This window comes from Festucalex cinctus, chromosome 2 (assembly GCF_051991245.1).
Source record: "Festucalex cinctus isolate MCC-2025b chromosome 2, RoL_Fcin_1.0, whole genome shotgun sequence".
Classification (NCBI taxonomy): Eukaryota; Metazoa; Chordata; class Actinopteri; order Syngnathiformes; family Syngnathidae; genus Festucalex; species Festucalex cinctus.
The window spans coordinates 2351739-2373017 of NC_135412.1; the positions used below are offsets into that span (position 1 = coordinate 2351739).

General features: G+C 39.2%; 1 protein-coding gene across 1 annotated transcript; it reads right to left on the reverse strand.

The window, feature by feature from the left end:
* Positions 1 to 501: 501 nt before the first annotated feature.
* Positions 502 to 20642, reverse strand: LOC144013358 (sodium- and chloride-dependent GABA transporter 1-like). The gene is made up of 15 exons (XM_077512102.1): positions 20237 to 20642; positions 18850 to 19183; positions 18648 to 18779; positions 18459 to 18559; positions 18244 to 18353; positions 16564 to 16696; positions 11146 to 11280; positions 10952 to 11055; positions 8378 to 8502; positions 8155 to 8267; positions 6644 to 6775; positions 6444 to 6546; positions 5225 to 5325; positions 4924 to 5091; positions 502 to 3064 (listed from the first exon to the last, which is right to left on the reverse strand). The coding sequence occupies exons 1-15, from the start codon at positions 20330 to 20332 to the stop codon at positions 2615 to 2617; spliced, it is 2337 nt and encodes a 778-aa protein (XP_077368228.1). The 5' UTR covers positions 20333 to 20642; the 3' UTR covers positions 502 to 2614.
* Positions 20643 to 21279: the final 637 nt, after the last annotated feature.

A 21279-nucleotide genomic window follows, 5' to 3' on the forward strand; every position in this document is an offset into this window, starting at 1 on the left:
AACGTGTAAATACGTTTGTTGTTTTTAATGTTCTAAGTGTCCCAAAGACGTATTTATACGTTTTTTTTATTTTTATTTTATTTTATTTTTTTTATGCTAGAGCATACAGAAGGCGGGGGGGGGTGCACATCTCATTCTTTGATCCGTGGCGAGTCATTGTGGCGGTGTCAGCTGGTCGCATCTCTTTTATCACGCTGGCATCTAATGGGAGCAGCGACTGCAAGCGGTGGGGGCAGAAGACTGAAGCGCGTGCACGTACACGCGCATATAAACACACGCGGGGGGGTTGGGGGGGGGGGCTCGACAGGGCTCGGGGGCAAAGAGCTGTTTTGGTGGTGGTGTTTTTTCTTGTTGGCTCAGGTCTGTCAGACTTGCTGCTTTCTCCTTTTGATGTTTTTCGTTGCCTTATTATTTGCCCTTATTTTCAAATTAAGCTTGATTCCATTTTCCCTGTTTCCCAAAAAAAAAAAAAAAAAAAAAAAGAGACCCACACACAAGGAATTCTACTTCCGTTTTAACGCCTTTTTGTGCTTTTATTCGTGTCACATTTCCTCAAATGTGATGAACTATTGAGTAGAAATACTTGAAACATCAACAAGATGGAACAATGGCCGACAGGATTCAGCAGTTCAATCCTGATTACAGTGTTGAAAAAAAAAATCATGGGACTGCTACTTAGCACACATTGTTTTCATATTTTCTATAACTCTTTATTATTATTTTTTTCATTCTTTTTCTGTTTGTAGAACATAACAATCGTGCTTTATCATTTGACACCATTTAAATACATATCATGTCTATATAATGTTTTACATTAGGCAGTGAGACAGTTAAAAATATACAAAACAATATTGTTTTACTAGACATAGTTTCTATTTTTTTATTTTTTTTTTAATATATAATCATCGGTTATCTTCATTGTCATTTCGTCGTTTCATATAGTTCTGTCAGATATGTGCTTCAGCTTCTGTGACCAAAATATTATTGCAGAAAACAGCAACTCCATTTTTTTTTTTTCTTCAACATTTAGACATTAACTTCCAATGTATTACAGACATTCACAGTTACATGTTTACACGGTACGGATTTACAACAAAGTTCCAGAGAAAACTTGTGGTAGAGTAACTTTATACAAAGAAATAAAAATTCACAGGACATGAACAGTAGCCATTTCACATTTTTCACTCAGCTTGTTTTGCTTTTTTCGCTGTTTACTTTCCAAAACCCGATACTTTGATCGCAGTAGCTGCCGCAAGAAGCTAAACTAGCATTGTGCTAACGCGCTATTGGTAAACATCCGGGCAAATTAAAGCTTTGGGGGCGTTTTTCACGAATAAAGCAAAAGACAGCAGAAACAAACAAAAAAAACGGAAGCAGACCACTTGCTCACCGGCCTGCGCTTAATAAACATCTACATATGTATTGCTGAATACATATTGATCAAACTATAATTGATCGATATACGTACAGAAAAGTCATGACTCAAACACAGAGTTGGTCCAGGTTCTTGTGCTAGCGTACGATGTGGTCCTTTTGTTGTTCTTGTTGTTGTGCCCAGTCATGTAAACAGACCGAAATTGATGTTTTGGCTTAAGGCCATCTTTTTTTTTTTTCTTTTTTCTGTCTTTTTTTTTTTGGTCAGGAATTTCAGACAATTTTCACTGATGTTCCTGAGGAAAGCATGCAAATCGTAAACAGCGCTGACTGTAAAAGATTAAGGGATAGTCTAACGTTTGTAAATCACTTCCTCTAACCCTGTGACCCCTCCCCCCGCCCCCATTTTATTTTTGTTCCTCTTCTACCCTGTGCTTTTTGCCAACCAGATGCTAAAATGGCATCGTTTTTGCATGTGTCTGCCTATTGATTTGGTCCTCCATCACATCGACAACATACAAGTATAAAACCTCCTAAAAATAATTCTAAAAATGTTTTCCATCACATAAAAGTTTTCTTTTTTTTTTTTTTTTTCACTGAAAAAAAAAGGAAGGGAAAAAAATAACAGTCTCTCTCCACACAAAACATGACTGGATCGCTCCAGCTGACTTGGAAAACATGAACTTCTTATTGGCATTGTGCTTTCTCAACGAGCTCCTCTCGACTGCGCTCTGACCTTCCGTTTGCCTTACGGGAAGTGCAACGTTTTTGAAAAAAAGAGACAACCGTGTGAGATTTAGTAAACATCCACGATAAAATTGACGCGGCCCTTTTTTTGCTGTCGTCGGCGATGTCAATTTTGTTCACTACTTCATCTACTATATTCACACAGGTATTTACTCGATTCATGAAGATATTCAACAAATTTCTAATCTATATCTCTATTTAGTTTTTTTTTTCTTCTTTTCTCACAGTATTACACAGTATGTTTATTTTTTTTATATACTCAGATTTATGGTTGTACCGGCACACGAACAGTCTTTGATATTTTCGGAACGCAAACCAACAACGAGACATCGTTGGCTTGAAAAAAATGTAGGAAAATTAAATATGGTTGGAAAATCTGTTTCGATCAGGTATTGCCCTCGGAGGTAGGTGAATCAATTAAAATCTTGGAAGTAAGTCCTTTGTGTAAATGTTCTCTTTTTGTCTACATGCTCCAAGAGGGTTTCTTTGTTGTCTACACGTTGGCCTCGGCAGTGGTCAGGTTAGAGGTCGCACTCGCCGGGTTTGGCGGGTTGACGGGCTCCGCCGGGTTCGCCGGGTTCGGGGGCGGGACCGTCGGACTGACTGTTGTGGTGTTGATGGCCGGACTGGCCGCGGTGCTGGCGGTTGTGGTGACGGTGGTCACGATGGTGGGGCTCGTTGCTGGGTTCACGGGGCTAGCGGCGGCGGCGGCGGCAGCGGGAGGAGGCGGGTTAGCGGCCGGCGGAGCCGGGTTAGCCGGGGACGCGGGGCTGGTTGCGGCGGCCGGAGCCGGGTTGGCCGGGACCGGGTTGGTCGGGCTGGCGGGGTTAGCCGGATTAGCGGGGCTGAGTAGGTTAGCAGTGTTGGTTTCCACCTGCTGCTCAGGTCCGTTTTCCTGCGGCCGCCGGACAACCGCCGGAGGCTGAAGCATAATCCGAAGTCGCTGCCAGAGAGATGCGCGCGGGTTACAGACAGTCGTGAAAACTCCAGTTAAAAGGGGAAGTCAACCTTACACATTTCTTGACAATATTATGTCATTCGTGAGTTATTCAGCAAAAGCCAGCTGCTTTTAGCCATCTCAGGGGGCGGCCATTTTGCCACTTGCGGTCGACTTAAGATGACATCACAGTGGCACAGGCAACGACCAATCACAGCTCACCCGTCTTCTGAAGCTGAGCTGTGATTGGTTGTTACCTGAGACCTGAGCAACTGTGATGTCATTTTCAAGTGACAAAATGCTGGATTTGGAATATTTTGCAATATTAACCAAATGTATTTTTGACAAATGGGGCTGAATAGAACATCCATCCATTTTCTTGACTGCTTATTCCTCACAAGGGTCGCGGGTGGTGCTGGAGCCTATCTCAACAGCCTTAACATCGACTTAAACGCTTATATCAAGCCATCGTCTTCTTTGTCTTGTTTTCAGAATTATATACTTTGCAAGAGCAGAATTATTTGATTAAGATTATTAATCTTGTTTTAAGATTATTTGTCTTATTTCTCATTTAGTTTGTAAATCTTAAAATTGGTTAATTTTTATGCACAATAAGCTAAAACAACCCTACTGTTGCATTTCAGTATTCCTGGTCATACTTACTAAGCTCATTTGCCCTTTTTCCAGTAAACAGGTTCATGACTCTGTGGTGTAGTGGTAGAGTCTCTACCCTCAGACACGGAGGTTGTGGGTTCGATCCCAGGCTGAGTCAAACCAAATGCAATTAAAATACAGTTTTGTTAGTGATTTACGCTTTTAACTCATTGACTGCCATTGACGAAAAAAGACGTCAAATAATGCATTTTTGCTGGGCTGGCAGTGAATGTTTTAAACACAATGTGCCAATATATTTTGTGATTATATTGCAGCATCCTTTTTTCCCTTTTTCTTTTTTTAAGGCAATTTTTGCTTAAAAATCCGTCAATTTTGGTTACATCTCATCTTAACTCATTGACTGCCATTGACGGAAAAAGACGTCAAATAATCCATTTTTGCTGGGCTGGCAGTGAATATGTTAAAAAACAAAAAAAAGATTAAGTGTTTATGGCTTATTTTAAGATTTAATTTCCTTGATTTGTTGCTTAGAATAAGTGTTTTAAATTCATTTTAAGATTAATATAGAGCTACACATTTTTCTTATCTTACTGCACTGGCAGATAATTTCACTTGTTTCGAGTAAATTTACACTAAGAACAAGTGTATTTTATCTAGTGCTGTCAAAGTTAAAGCGTTAACTAATTAATTAATCACAAAAAAATTGTCGCATTAATCATGTATTAACGCAGATTAATCGCACTATTAATTTTGACTGCAGATGATCCTTTGGCTTGACAACGGATGGCTACGTTAAAGGTAGCACAGGTTGTGTATGAACAATAAACATAACATGCATTCAAAGTGAAGCATTTAATAAATGTTTGCGTGTGACATTGAGAATATTTGTTCATGTCAAACTATATGGGTCATTTTTTCTACTTTAAATTATGCAAGTAATGTAACTGATTAGAAAAACAGGAGGATGAGACGTCCTCTTAACATTAAATGCCGAAAAAATTAACACATAAGAGGTGCATTATAAATTTGGCGGGCAAAAAATGTTGATAAAAAAAAAGCCTTTTTAAATAAGCGATTAATCGCGATTAATCAAAATTTTAAGATGTGATTAATCTGATTTAAAAAAAAATTCATCGTTTGACAGCTCTAATTTTATCTCATATTAAGCAGACGTGTTTTTGCAGTGTGTGTGTGTGTGTGTGGGGGGGGGTTGACTTCCCCTTTAAGCAAATTCCAAAATATCCTCATACCTCTTTGTAGGTGCCCTTGAGGCCAAGATACATATAAATCATGTATCCCGGTATGAGAACCATAGAAGAGAGTGCCATGAGCCAGCCCACTCCCTGACCCCAGCCCGGGAACACGTATTCTCCCATCTTGAGAGGGACCATTTGTATGGCGCTGAACAAGAACACCCCCTGCGGCAGACACGAGACACTTTATGACATCATGACACCCGTTGACGAGCGGCGGCGGGCGGGCAGGCGGGCAGCAAATATCGACTTCTCACGATGTTCCATTTTTCACGTCAAGTGTACCGATCTCACGCACAGCGACAATGAGGGGGGTGAACACCACCCAGCACATCTTCCACCACACGCAAGGCTTGTAGCCAATCATCTCCTGGATGTTGTCGTAGAACTTGTTCACACCTGAGAGACAAATAAATGGAGGGTGAAAAAAAACGCGTCTCCAATCTACAGTGGAAGCTCGACTTACGAACGTCTCGTCATACGAAATTTTCGAGTTACGAAACGCCTCAACGGGAAAATATTGCCTCTTGTTACGAAAGAAATTTCTAGATACGAAAGGTGAAAATACATTACAGAACGCAACATACTTTCGGCTATGGCTATTTCCTACCATAGGTATCTATTAGCCTAAATACTAGATCGGTGTCTGTACAGCGTCCTCATCATTCATCCCGCGGCCCATGATGTGTTCCAATAGTTTTTCGTAAATGTGTGAACTAACGGCCGACAAATTTCTGCAAAAATTCAAACAATTGGTGATTGATGAAGGCACAGTAAGTTTTTAATTGCGACGAGACGGGCCTTTTTTTGGAAAAAAAAAGATGCCTCGCCATACCGGAAGTTTCCATGAATTTCAGAATTTGTTTAAAAGAATCGGCCATAAAAAGTGTTCACCAGTCGGGCGTTTGCTCACTAAGATGATGTTTGCCTTGGACATTTACGAAGGATTGTTAAAAAAAAAAAAAAAAAGGAAACATCCATGGATCAGTTCTTTACAAAACACCAGGCAGAAAAAAAAAAAACACTTCTGAGAGAGGAGGACATGAACCAAAGAGGGCAAAAAACAATGAGGACAGCAGTTTAAAAAGGTAAATGAGCATCATTTTTATTCTTTACTCTATTTTTCGTTTTTCACATTACGCACAACTCTCATTTATTGTGCAATAATCGAATTGTAACATTATTTGTTACATGTTTTGATACATTTTTATGCTTTAGAAAACATTTATGTCTGAAGTTTGGGAGTCTCGGAACGGATTAGGGCATTTACATGGAAAATGCGTCTCTCCTTACAAAATTTTCTACTTAAGAACTTTCTTCCGGAACCAATTAATTTCGTAAGTAGAGGTACCACAGTATATCAATTTGCAGCAGGTTTGCCGCGCGTGATGACGACGATGAGCGCGCCGCGACCTTGACGCCTGACAAGTTTACATCCCTTTTCACGAGAACCTCTGACTTCGAATGTCGCCGAATGAATGAACAAAGCGTCCGATTTTCGTGATTTTCATACACACCGTAGCACCAGGATATGGAGATGCATTCAAAGAAGACCAGGAAAAGCAGACACATTCCGCTGGCAGAGTAGTAGTCAAACAGTTTGAACACATAAATCCCACCCTGGTGGCAGAAAAAAAAAAAAAAAAAAAATGGAGTCGTGCCATTTCAGCGTGATATCACATGCGAACAGTTTTGGAGAGAAATCCGCCGGCTGTACCTGTGTGATGTTCGAAAGGCCGATCACGTAAGACACCAGGCAGACGACTGCGATGAAGATCTCTCGTCTACCTCGGAGCACTCTGGGAAATTCATCGACTAAAGCAGTAATGAAGCCCTCCACAGTGCAGAACTGACGGACGAGATAAATATGAGAGGCCATTATGGACAAGCATTCAACCTTGCAGCGTGATTGTGATTTTATTGCTCTCTATATCTACACTAGGTGCCATTCCAGTGTTCATATTTAAATTAACTCATTTGCTCCCAATAACGTGTAAATACGTTTTTTTTAATGTTGTAAGTGTCCCAAAGACGTATTTATACGTTTTTTTTTATTTTTTATGCTAGAGCATACAGAAGGCTTTCATGCAGCCTCTCAACTGCAAAGAATGGTTGTAGAAATGGTAGTTATTACACAAACGGCCAGCAGATGGCAGCAGAGCAAAGGAGATCAACCAGGGCCATGTAGAAAAAAAAGCTCAATTACTCACAATTTTGAATAGATTTCTTATTCTATAATAGATAGATTCTGACGTTGCAAATTTATGTAATCAACTCATTTGCTCCCAATGACGTGTAAATACGTTTTTTTCATGTTTTAAGTGTCCCAAAGATGTATTTATACGTTTTTTTTATTTATTTTTTTATGCTAGAGCATACAGAAGAAGGCTTTGATGCAGCCTCTCAACTGCAAAGAATGCTTGCAGAAATGGTAGTTATTACACAAACGGCCAGCAGGTGGCAGCAGAGCAAAGGAGATCAACCAGGGCCATGTAGAAAAAAAGCTCAATTAATTACAATTTTGAATAGATTTGTGAAAACTGATGAAACTTAGCTCTCTTCTAATGCTAATTGCTGCAAAACAGAAACAGATAGAAACATACTTTTTTTTTGCCACCTGTTGCCGTTTTTGTAATAACTACCATTGCTTCAAGCATTCTCCAGTTCAGAAGCTACATCAATCCTTCTGTATGCACTAGCATAAAAAAACATAATAAAAAAATCGTATAAATATGTCTTTGGGAGCATAGTAATATTTAAAATAGAACGTATTTATACGTTTTTGGGAGTAAACGAGTTAATGTAAAATTAAAATAATAATCAATAGATGAATCGATTCTAAAAAATATTCAATAGTGACAGCACCCAAAAATCCACTTGTTGGAATAATTCTCGATATGCAAAAATCAACATTTCTACAACCGCAACGTATGGCTGCCTCACTGCTCACAGTTGCCTCATTTGAACCGTGACATCACAAAATGCGGAGAAAAAAAAATAAAGAAATAAAGAAATGGCAGGCAGTATAACCTGCAGGCACGCCGAGGTGATAAAGTTGCATTAAAACACCTTGACAGCTAATGTCAAAACTGGCTTCAATCTGCACAACAAGAAGCAAATTGCATGCTTATCATGCAGCGAGCAGGGGGGTGCTGCCTTGTGATACGTAACCCGCATTTGACTATTTAGGTCAGCCCCATGAGCAGATTGTTACTGAGCCCCGCTTACCTGGCTGTCGATCCCCAGCATGAGCAGCATGGAGAAGAAGAGAATAGCCCACAGTGGAGACACGGGCAACTGGGTTACCGCCTCAGGGTACGCCAGAAAAGCCAAGCCGGGACCTGGACAGCAAACGGCAAAAAAAAAAAAAAATCACATCTCGCCAATTTGCATGTTAGGAAGTTGAGTGGGGTTGGCCGGGCTGGCCGACACGCCGTCAGTGGTCAGTTACCTGAAGCCGCTACGTCAGCAATGTCCTTCTTGGTCACGTGTGCCATGAAGCCGACGATGGAGAAGATGACAAAGCCAGCAAACATGCTGGTGCATGAGTTGATGCAGCACACAATAATAGAGTCTCTAGGGAAGAGCAAGTGGAGACAATTCACATTTTTGGAGATGGACGGAACATATTACATACATAATAGAGCAGGATTGTCCAAACTTTTTCATTTGAGGGCCACATACAGAAAATCAGAAGGATGCAAGGGCCACGTAATGTTCTGAACAGAAATTGTGTTTAGTCCTAAAAAAAAAATTGTACAAATTTATTTGTGCTTTTGCATATTTAGAAAAATGCTACAAGTACATAAACAAATTTATTTGTAATATGGAAGTAGGGTTATTATAGTTTTGGAATTTTTTTAATTTAGTTTTTATTTTGATTTGAGTATTGTTTTTTAAATTTAGTTAGTTTTAATTCGTTTTCAGGGTGGTTCTGTTCGTTTTTATTAGTTTTAGTTCTTTAACTCATTCACTGCCTTTGACAAGTATACTTGTCAATTGTATTTTTTAGAGCGGTGCTAAATGGGGGCGAATCTGAGCATGCTCCACTGTAAATATCAAACTTGGAAACAACTTTACTGATGCCCAACCACCGGTAGATGACATCATTGTCCCATTTTTTACGAAATAAACACAGTTTCAGAGTCAAATGGCTGTATTTTGGCAAACATACATTTTTCTGCTGTCAATTATAAAAGAACGGGACGGGACAAAAAGTAGGGAGTCTATTCTGTTATTTGGTAGATTCGGTTTATATATAATTATTGAATGGAATATCACGTGAGGATTGGAAATGTAAAAATTTTCTATAATGACTGGCAGTGAATGAGTTAATTAGTACAATTAAATGCACAATATTTAAAAAAAACACCATGGGCGCAACGTCTGAAGCTGCTTTTCTATTGGTTGCTGCTAGATGATGTCACTTATGATGCGACATACTTTCAAACGTCATTATTCCGGTTTATATCAAAATGAATCTACTAAAAATTACATTTAAAGTCATCCGCAAAGTCTCATGCATTAAATTAATTACCAAAAACTAAAACAAAGGAAATTTTTGCTGTAATTATAGTTAGATTTAGTTAGTTTTGTAAACATAAAATGTAATTTCAGTTAGTTTTTGTTCTTTAAAAAGCATTTTCCTTTTTTTTTTTTAAATTTCGTTAAGGAAATTGTTTTTTGAATTTTAGTTTTAGTGATTTCGTTAGTTTTTGTTAGCTAAAATAACCTTTAATAGCACTTGTATTTAAAAATAAATAAATAAATAGATAAATAAATAAAGAAATAAAATGTAATTTCAGTTAGTTTTCGTTCTTTAAACAGCATTTTCCTTTTTTTTTTTTTTTTTTTTAATTTCTTAAAGGAAATTGTTTTTTGAATTTTAGTTTTAGTTATTTCGTTAGTTTTTGTTAGCTAAAATAACCTTTAATAGCACTTGTATTTAAAAATAAATAAATAAATAGATAAATAAATAAAGAAATAAAATGTAATTTCAGTTAGTTTTCGTTCTTTAAACTGCATTTTCCTTTTTTTTTTTCTTTTTTTTTCTTAAAGGAAATTGTTTTTTGAATTTTAGTTTTAGTTATTTCGTTAGTTTTTGTTAACTAAAATAACCTTTAATAGCACTTGTATTTAAAAATAAATAAATAAATATATAAATAAATAAAGAAATAAAATGTAATTTCAGTTAGTTTTCGTTCTTTAAACTGCATTTTCCTTTTTTTTTTTTTTTTTAAATTTCTTAAAGGAAATTGTTTTTTGAATTTTAGTTTTAGTTATTTCGTTAGTTTTTGTTAACTAAAATAACCTTTAATAGCACTTGTATTTAAAAATAAATAAATAAATATATAAATAAATAAAGAAATAAAATGTAATTTCAGTTAGTTTTCGTTCTTTAAACTGCATTTTCCTTTTTTTTCTTCTTTTTTTTTCTTAAAGGAAATTGTTTTTTGAATTTTAGTTTTAGTTATTTCGTTAGTTTTTGTTAACTAAAATAACCTTTAATAGCACTTGTATTTAAAAATAAATAAATAAATATATAAATAAATAAAGAAATAAAATGTAATTTCAGTTAGTTTTCGTTCTTTAAACTGCATTTTCCTTTTCTTTTTTTTTTTTTATTTCTTAAAGGAAATTGTTTTTTGAATTTTAGTTTTAGTTATTTCGTTAGTTTTTGTTAACTAAAATAACCTTTAATAGCACTTGTAATTAAAAAATAAATGTATTATAAATATTTGAACTGAGTCAAATGCCATTTTTTTTAGCATATGTCGCGGGCCGCTGAAAAATGGACGACGGGCCGCAAATGGCCCCCGGGCCGTAGTTTGGACACCACTGTAATAGAGTCATCAAAAATGGAGTAGAAATCACTTTGAAAGCAACCAAACAGCCGACGGGGGGGAATCACACATTGCAGTCCCGTTTGATTTGCTTTCAGTACGCAGATTTAAAAAGCAAGAAAGCGTCTCGTGCCAACAGCAACCCACACTTGTTTTGCCACTGTGGGTTTTGTCAGTCTCACCTGTAAACGTTATTATTGAACGTGTTGTAGCTTCCGAGAGCTATAAGTGACCCCAAGCCCAATCCGTAGGAAAAGAAGATTTGGGTCGCCGCGTCCAGCCACACCTGATGAGAGGAGCACAAATATTTGAAATTCGCCGGCCAACGCTTTGTTCACTCACGCGTGCCGTCTCGTTGACACTCGCTCGTGTTCACCTCGGATTGTTTGAGCTTTTCAAAATCAGGGGTGATGTAGAAGAGAATTCCCTCTCTTGCTCCGGGCAGGGTCACTCCACGAATGAAGAGGATGAAGAGCATGAAGTAGGGATATGTCGCCGAGAAGTAAACCACCTGCGAAAGTGCGAAGCGGGCAATCAGCGAGGCAAAAAGTTGCAAAACGGGTCACGTCCGGTCAGCATCGTTTCTGTGATGCTAACCGGATTTGGGATGGACAGAATAATGAATGAGGGCGGCATAACTGACATTGTATGAAGCCACAATTAACTCATTCACTCCCAGACATTTTCACTGAAGTGTTTTCCTGGATTTTGACTGATTTTGCAAGGCCCGCGGAATATTGTGTTCTATTGCTAGTAAAACATGGAACCGACCATAAGAAAGATTAGAGTCTCTTCTTTCATCAGGAAAAAAAAACAACTATTTTCCTATCTGTTTCAGCAATTAGCATTAGAATATAGCTAAGTTGCATCATTATTCACAAATCTGGTTGATCTCTTATCCTCTTCTGCCACCTGTAAGCCGTTTTTGTAATTACTACCACTGCTTCAACCGTTCTCTGCAGTAGAGAGGCTGCATCAAAGCCAATGCTCTGGCATTCAAAAACAAAAACAAAAAAACGTATAAATACGTCTTTCGGACACTTAAAACATTTAAAATATAACGTATTTATACGTTTTTGGGAGCTAAAGAGTTAAAAAGCAAAAATTGAAATTTTCCTTACGATGCAGCACCACTAGTCTAAGTACGGCATTCTGATTAATATTGCATTTGTGAAATATGAATTAAGTCACCTGTTTTCTGTTTGGTCATGTGACATTCGCAAGCTGAACTGCGATTGGTCATTACCTGAGCCCTGAGCAACCAGGACAGTGGTGTCCAAACTACGGCCCGGGGGCCATTTGCGGCCCGCCGTCCATTTTTCGGTGGCCAGCGACATATGCTAAAAAATGCCATTTGACAAATAAAATAAAACAAAAAAATTTTTTTGGAGATGGTCAAAGTAAGAAAGAGAGGGTATCGCAAAAACAGGTGCCATTAAAGGTTATTTTAGTTAACTAAAACTAACGAAATAACTAAAATTCAAAAAACAATTTAATTTACAAAATAAAATAAAAATGAAAATGCTTTTTAAAAAACGAAAACGAACTGAAACCACATTTTATGTTTACAAAACTAACTAAAAATAACTATAAATATCGCAAACATGTTCTTCGTTTTAGTCTTTAGCAATTAATTGAATGCATGAGCCTTTGGGGATGATTTTAAATGTGTTTTTTAGTAGATTTATTTTGATATAAACCTGAATAATGACGTTTGAATGTATGTCACACAGAAGTGACGTCATCTTGCAGCAGCCAATAGAAAAGCACCAAAAGATGACGTCGCTCCCATGCTGTCTTTTAAATATTGCGCACAAGTAATACTTTTTTTTATTTTTAACTAATACTGAAATTAACAAACTAAACTAAAACAAGCATTCTTTAAAAAACTAAACTAATAAAAACGAACTAAAATGAAAAATTCCAAAACTATAATAACCTTACTGCCATATTACAAATAAATTAGTTTATATACTGTAGCATATTTCTAAATATGCAAAAGCACACATCAATTATTTGTACAATTTTTAGGACTAAACACAATTTCTCTTCATAACATGATGTGGCCCTTGCATCCTTCTGATTTTCTGTATGTGGCCCTCAAATGAAAAGGTTTGGACACGCCTGTTCTAGGATGTCATTTTCAGCTGGCAGCAAGTGTCAAAATGGCCGCCCCCTGAGACGGATGCTGCTTCATTCATGTTCCACAAATGCATCATTAATCAGAATATCGTGTTTAGGCTAGTGGGAGTGTGCAGAACAGATTATTGTAATGAATGATCGTCCCCATTGAGAAACAGTCTCTCTTATTTAACTCATTCAATCCCAAAAACGTGTTAAAACGTTTTTCAACACTTTGTCCTTCCCTCCCAAAAACATGTTTACACGTGTTGTTTGTGGTTTTTATATAATACAGAAGGCTTTGATGCAGCTTCCTGACATGAAGAGGTGGCTGAAAGCAATGGCAGTTATTGCGGCCAGCAAGTGGCAGCAGATTATAAGCAATCAGCCAGGGCCATGTTGCAACAAGCTCTTTTTGTCAGTGTTTTGACCAGGAATGTGAATATCTCAAGTCAGGATGAAACTTAGCTAGATTCTAATGCTAATTGCGGCAAAACGGAAACAGATACAAATACACTTTTTTTTCCTGATGAAAGTAGAGACTCAAATCTTTCTTTTGGTGTGTTCCATGTTTTTATAGCAATAGAACACAATATTCCGTGGGCCTTGCAAATTCAGTCAAAATCATACAAAACAGCAGGAAGCGGAGTTGCTTCAGTGAAAATGGTTGGGAGTGAATGAGTTAATTACTCCTTTCTTTTGTGGCCAAAGAACTAAGGGGCCTATTCGGTAAAGGTTTGCGTCACCTTTGCACCACACTAAGCGGCAAAAATAGAGCAATCCGAGAGTCCCTAATTCAATGAACACGCGCAGATGGGGAAATCCGTCACTAAGCGCGCTGCCAACCAGATTGCGTCACGGTGCGCCGGTGTTATTTGCGCGTATGTAAATGAGGTCATTTGTATACATTTGACGCAAAATATGCCCAATGCAAATGAGACTCATTGATATGCAGCGTCTAATTCACTAACGCCAGCGCAAACAGCCACACCGAGTTTGCAGATAACGTATTAACCTGACGCAACCTCGATCTCCGGGATCATGACAGCAGTGCATGGCACGGTGCACTTTGCTGATCACGCAGAGAAGAGAGATGGAGAGAGAGAAAGGGGGGGGGGGTATTTCCGTGTTAGTTTAGGACACATAACGTAAACTGGGCTGATCAGCAATGGCGGGGAGGCATTTTCCGATCATTTTTACACCCATGCCAACCTCTGAAAATATATTTTTAAAAAACGATCGCACCAATAATTTGTACTTTATGAATCAGCGATCAGGTTGAAGTATAACACGCAATATCGATCCAGATGTGCATCCACAACACTGAACAGGAAAACTCAGTTGCCAGCAAGCTTAGCGACACAAAATGGCACAAAATGAAAGTCGCTCTACGAAAGCAGACACATTCATTCATAACTATCAGCTTAAACGTAAGAAAACTGACCAACATTTTTTTGTCTGTTTTCTTGCATGCTTTGAATCAAACACGAGCCCAGTCAGTCCCAAAAGTTGAAAAATGAAAATGCTGAAGACTACCAAAATCTCATTTCTTTCTTTCTTTCATTTTTTTTTCCTTAAACATTTCTTGACAATATGTTTTATGTGACCTCACTAGTCTAAACACGACATTCTGATTTATGGAATAAGAGTTGTGCAGCAAAATCCAGCCGTTTTTATTCCATCTAAAGGGGCGGCCATTTTGCCACTTGCTGTCGACTGAAGATGACATCATAGCTGCTCAGGTCTCAGGTAACGACCAATCACAGCTGACCTGTTTTCTGAAGCTGAGCTGAGACTGGTGATTCCTGATGACTGTTTATTAACCAGTGGTTGGTGTTTATTTCATACTTCGTATTTGTATAGTGGTTTAAAAAGAAAAAAAAAAGGGGGGGGGGGGTGACTGATGTACTATACCCAAAGTAATTAATTAAACCAAGAAGATAATCAGTCTTCTATCCTGAAGGACTACAGAAATCCGTCAACAATTACTATATGCTGAAATCACAAGATTTGGCCATTTTTAAATTAAAAAATGGCTCCAAATGATTACTCGACTATTAAAACAATTGTCGATTAATTTGATAATCGATTACTTGTCGATTAAGTGAGTAACTTTGACAACTCTATTCAGAAGGTTTTTTTGTGTGTGTGTTTGCCGCAATCCTCCTTTAGCCGGAACACCAACTAGCTAACCTAATTGCATGCTACAATTTAACTCATTCACTCGCCGCCATTTTCACATTTCGCAATCCCGTTCGCTCCCGGCTGTTTTCCTGGATTTTGACTAATTTTGCAAGGCCCACAGAATATTGTGTTCGATTGCTATAAAAACATGGAACCTATCAAAAGAAAAATTAAAGTCTCTTCCTTCATCAGGAAAAAAAGTATGTTTCTATCTGGTTCCGTTTTGCAGCAATTAGCATTAGAAGAGAGCCAAGTTTCATCAGTTTTCACAAATCTATTTAAAATTGTTAGTAATTGAGCTTTTTTTCTACATGGTCCTGGTTGATCTCCTTTGCTCTGCTGCCATCTGCTGGCCGTTTGTGTAATAACTACCATTTCTGCAACCGTTCTTTGCAGTTGAGAGGCTGCATCAAAGCCGTATGTATGCTCTAGCATAAAAAAAAATAAATAAATAAAAAACGTATAAATATGTCTTTGGGACACTTAGAACATTTAAAAAAAACAACGTATTTACACGTTATTGGGAGCAAATGAGTTAATTTAAATATGAACACTGGAGTGGCACCTAGTGTAGATACAGAGAGCAATAAAATCACAATCACACAACAAAAAACTTATAAATACGTCTTTGGGACACGTCTTTGGAACATTTAAAAAAAAAACGGATTTACACGTTATTGGGAGCAAATGAGTTAAAATGCTCATAACTTTTGGTCTAAAAAAATTGTGGGTGATAAAAATAATGACTGTTTACTCATGACCTCTTAATTTGTTGTAAATTTGGCTACTTGTATTGCTTGGTTTGAAAAATCATTGCATTTTATTTTCCCCCTCCAGAAGCGACCGTTTCAGAAACGCCTGACAAAAGCTATCGGAAGGCAGCAAATGTCTCCGGGCAACATCGGTCGACACGAAAAGCCCACTTTCATGTCAGAGAGAGATTCTGCCATCCCTTTAAAAGTAACAGTTAATCCATGAATTCTTCCCTCAGTTAATTACGTGCTGTAAACGAACACTCCTGCTCTTGAAAGCGTCTCCGAGAGCAAAAAATGCTGCTGCAGCCTCGCCGAGCTCGTTCTGCTCTTCCGCCGTGCGCGTTCGTGACAAGCGCGCGAGCTATTTATTAGCCAAACGTGCCGAGGAGAATATGATGTTTTGTGACCAAGTCTAATTTTATTTGCCGCGGTCACATGACAATGGCGACGCGGGCCCGTGAGCGGAGGCGAAGCACCCGACAAACCCAGATTGCGGCCAATGGCCGTTTTTGTTGCTCCTCCTATCACGGATCCGCACGCGCTGCCAACGGTGTCGGGAGGCTTGGAATTAGAGGAGCCACGATCGGATTGTTTGCTGCCTCTTATTTTGAAATTCATCCCGACGACGCTTGCCTGAATTATGAATCACGTATGAGGCAATATTAGACGGATTAATAATGCATCCCGGTCGCATACGTCTCAGCTCCCGACGCCCAAATATGCGGAGGTCTTACCTTCCCTGTCCAGCTGACCCCTTTCCAGATGCAGAAGTAGACGAGGACCCAAGCGATGGCCAGCGTGATCGCGAGCGGCACTCGGATCTGGCCCGGTTTTTCCAAGCCGTCCGTCATTTCATGCACATTGCGCCTAGAAATCAAAAATCAAAGCCAGTGACCGCACGCCTGTTAGACAGTTCGGGATGCGACGATATCCGAACATCACGATACGATATTATCACGATATTGTGGCGATATTTACAAAAGATCACAATATTGTAAAAAAGAGAGCTCATACTAAAAAAAAAAAGAACAATATTGTGCTTTTGTACATAACAGCAATGCATATAAACCACCTACAATCGCTAATAACAATATTGAAGCACTTACTTGGTAATGCAAGCACACATTGATCGCTTCACAAGCAAATTAGGTTCCCCTTCATCTGACAATTAGCATAGATTTTAAACATAGAAAGCCAAAACATCCCGAATAAAAATTAAATTGCACTAATAAACTAGCCACTAGAGGGTGCTAGAACTGCACAAATGGAAATCAACCTGACTTTTTTTTTTAACAAATGTGTTCCTTTTAAATATTGTGAACATGACGACGACGATATTGTGGCAGTTTTAATAATATCGCAATATCACAATATTGCCTTATCGTGACAACCCTAGCTAGTAACGATATCCAAACATCACGATACAATATTATCACGATATGAAGGTCACGATACGATAATTATCACGATATTGTGGGGGCGCTGCCGATATTTAAAAAAGATCACAATATTGTAAAAAAGACTAAAAACTAAAAAAAAAAAAAAAAAGCACAATGCATATAAACCACCTACAATCTCTAATAACAATATTGAGGCACTTACTTGCTAATGCAAGCAACATTGATCGCTTCATCTGACAATTAGCATCGATTTTAATAAACATAGAAGGCCAAAACATCCCTAATGAAAATTAAATTGCACTAATAAACTAGCCACTAGAGGGTGCTAGAACTGCACAAATGGAAATCAACCTGACTTTTTTTTTTAACAAATGTGTTCCTTTTAAATATTGTGAACATGACGACGACGATATCGTGGCAGTTTTAATATCACGATATCACGATATTGCCCTTATCGTGACAACCCTAGCTAGTAACGATATCCAAACATCACGATACAATATTATCACGATATGAAGGTCACGATTCGATAATTATCATGATATTGTGGGGGCGCTGCCGATATTTAAAAAAGATCACAATATTGTAAAAAAGAGAGCTCATACTAAAAAAAAAAAAAAAGCACAATGCATATAAACCACCTACAATCGCTAATAACAATATTGAGGCACTTACTTGCTAATGCAAGCAACATTGATCGCTTCATCTGACAATTAGCATCGATTTTAATAAACATAGAAGGCCAAAACATCCCTAATGAAAATTAAATTGCACTAATAAACTAGCCACTTGAGGGTGCTAGAACTGCACAAATGGAAATCAACATGACTTTTTTTGAACAAATATGTTCCTTTTAAATATTGTGAACATGAATATTGCGGCAGTTTTAATATCGCGATATTGCCCTTATCGTGACATCCCTATTACACAGCCTGCCGGCCTTTTTTTTTGTTTATCTTGGGGGGATTCATGGAGGGCTACAAGACGACGAAGACGACGATGACGATATCTTACTCCCAAAACTCCACAACTGCACTGGTGAGATTGGCGGCGTCCGCGATGGAGTAATTCGTATAACACTTCTCTGTGTTCCATAGATTGTTGCATGAGCTCCACGGTAGTTCCTGGAATCAAGCACAAAAAAACAACAACAACAACAACACACGTACAAAATCGTGCCTGCGATTCTTTCAGAAATCGATTTGGTGCTTTTTCAATTTGGTACTCACAGCAGTGAAGGAGTTGTAAAGGTAATAAATAGCCCAGGAAATGATCACAATGTAGTAAATGTTAAGCCAGAAGGAAAGCACGGCAGCTGCGAGGCCCACACCTGCCACGCAAACATTCAAAGATGCCACCTCAAACGATTTGTCATCACTGATGCTGCTTTCAAATGCATCGGGAGAGGAGCCATATACCTTTAAACATGGGAGCCAGTTTCCACACGCCGAGCCCCCCAATCGAGGTGTATTGACCCAGGGAGCATTCCAGGAGGAACAACGGCATGCCGGCGAATATGAGAGTCAAAAAATACGGAATCAAGAAGGCCCCTGGATGGAGATTTGGAAAAGCGCGTCAAGTCAAGAACACGAAATCACGCCAGTTTTGCGCTTTGTTTACCTCCGCCGTTCTTTCCACACAGGTACGGAAACCTCCACACGTTGCCCAGTCCGATTGCGTAACCCACACACGACAGGAGGAAGTCGAATTTGCCTCCCCATGTTTCTCTATCCGGCAACTCCTTTTTCGTATTCTCCGGCTTGACGTCCAGCGACTTGGGCTTGTCGTTGTTGGCCGCCACCTCGTTCAGTTCCGTCGCTTGGCCGTCCGCTTTGGCGCCGTTCGTCGCCGCCATGTCCCTGCTGGCTTTGGCGCAGGCCCTGATGGCAGTCGGACGGGAGGCTTCTGCACCGGTCCACGTAGACAGCAGCGTCGCGGTTTTCGCACCCAAAACCTTGTTTTTTTTTTGTGGGGGGGGGGGGGGGTAGGGGGGAAGAAGCCCGCCGCGTATACGCACGGATCGTCAGTCGCCGTTAACCTGCAGGTGTGGTAAATAAACAGCAGTTGGTCCAGTTTTGTCTGGACCCGAACCGGCTCATTGTGCAATTTTTTATTTTTTTTGCACATTAATTCACTCCTCGTTTGGCGCAATAAAGCCAATTAAATCGAGCAAATCTGCTTCGCTTTGATATGTGCATTTCAAACACACATTAAAGAAGCTGGTGTGAATTGGGACCTTTGACATTCAAAAAAAAAAAAAACATTCATATCAGAATTGAAAAAAAAAAAAAAAAGTCATATTGGACTGAAACGCATGGCAGATTCAAGCCAATTATTTCCACATGCAAATTCTGGCATTTAATGCACCAAACGAACACAACCAACAAAAACGTACAAATGAAAAATAAAATGAGAAAAAAAAAAAAAAACTTGGATGAATCACTGCAAGCGCAACACGCGCGCGCGCAAGCAAATCGCCGATGAGCTTGCATGGGAATCATAATAAATCAGGCGTCCTCCAATTACCACCTGCAGATTCTCCTGACGCTTCTTCCAGAAAAAAAAAAAAAAAAACGTGTGCACGCGGAGAGGTCTCACACCAGCTGGAAGACACAAACACACCGCGGAAGACAAAAAGGGGACGTCCAATGCGTAAAAAAAAAAAAAAAAAAAAAAAAAAAAAAAAAAAAAAAAAAAACCTTTACGTGTCCGTCCAACCTCGACTTAATTAGCAAAAAAATAACGTGACTGCACAATTTGACACGATTGCACACGAGACATCACAGCTCATTTCTTCTTCATTTTCTTTTTTTTTTTTTTTTTTATTTATCGCGGAAGTCGCTCACGCGCACGCGCGCACGCGCGCACACCAATAAACGAATTTCTTGTGCGTTAACCCACTGGCGCAAAACAAGAATCATACATTGAGAGACGTTTGTTGTTGCCCAACACGTGCACGCGCGCGCGCGCACGCACACACACACACACACCAGCACCTTTTACTCACAGTGGACGTGGAGTGAAGGTGGAGGATGCTCCGAATCTGCGTGGATTCCTCCTCCGTGTGGTTGAAGTTGTAAACTCCCAATATGTCTTGTAACATCAATCGGCGTTACTTCCATTAAAAGCCTTTAAAGGGACCATGTGCAGCGTCCAAAGGGTCCAAAAAAAAAAAAAGCGCGAGAGCTGTCCAGCCGGGGAGCGGTGCTGAAAAGACCAAGAGGAGGAAGAAAAAGAAGAGGATGAAGAAGAAAAAAAAAAAGAAGAAGAAGAAGAAAAGGAGGTTGAATCAAGCCGGGCAAGCAGCAGCCGCTTTGCCTTCTTGTCGCGACTGTCGAACATCAACAAGCAGAGACTCAACTCCCATCTACACATGCAAGCCTCAATGTCATCTCAAAGTCGACCCCCCCTTCCTCCTCCTCCTCATCTTCATCTATAGGCTGCACTGACGTCAAACTTGCACCCTTTGTGTATTTTTTTTTTTTCATATTGTTGATATGTCCAATCACAGTCCAATCACAACACTGAACATCTTTTCAGCATTTTATCCCAACATTAGTGTTGTTCCGATACCGATGCTGGTATCGGCAGAGGTGCCGATACTGCATTAAAACAGTGGTATCGGTATCGGTGAGTACTCACAAGTAACATGCCGATACCATTAATTCCAACGCTAAAATAGGATTTTGGATGCAGCATCTTGTGTCTTGCTGGTGCACGACATTCACTGGTATGTGACATGTTCACTGCATGCCAATCTAAGATATCCTATTGGCCCTTGAATGCTCTGAACCAATGGCAGGACAGCTTTTTCATGTTGAGGAAAAAAAAACTTAAGTATCGGTATGGTATCGGCCGATACTGCAAAGCTGGGTATCGGTATCGGTCGATACTGCAAAGCTGGCTATCCGTATGGTATCGGTATCGGTCGATACTGCAAAGCTGAGTATCGGTATCGGTATCAGGAGCCAAAAAAACGGTATCGGAACAACACTACCCAACATGGTCAATATTGTCAAGTGAGCCACATTACGCTGCAACGTTATTTCC

Coding starts and splice junctions, on each gene's coding strand:
- LOC144013358 (XM_077512102.1), bottom strand. CDS start 20,332: ATGTTACAAGACATATTGGGAGTTTACAACTTCAACCACACGGAGGAG. Junction 8,268..8,377: donor TGCTGACGTAGCGGCTTCAG/GTAACTGACCAC, acceptor TTTGCTGTCCAG/GTCCCGGCTTGGCTTTTCTG. Junction 5,092..5,224: donor TCACCCCCCTCATTGTCGCT/GTGCGTGAGATC, acceptor TGTCTGCCGCAG/GGGGTGTTCTTGTTCAGCGC.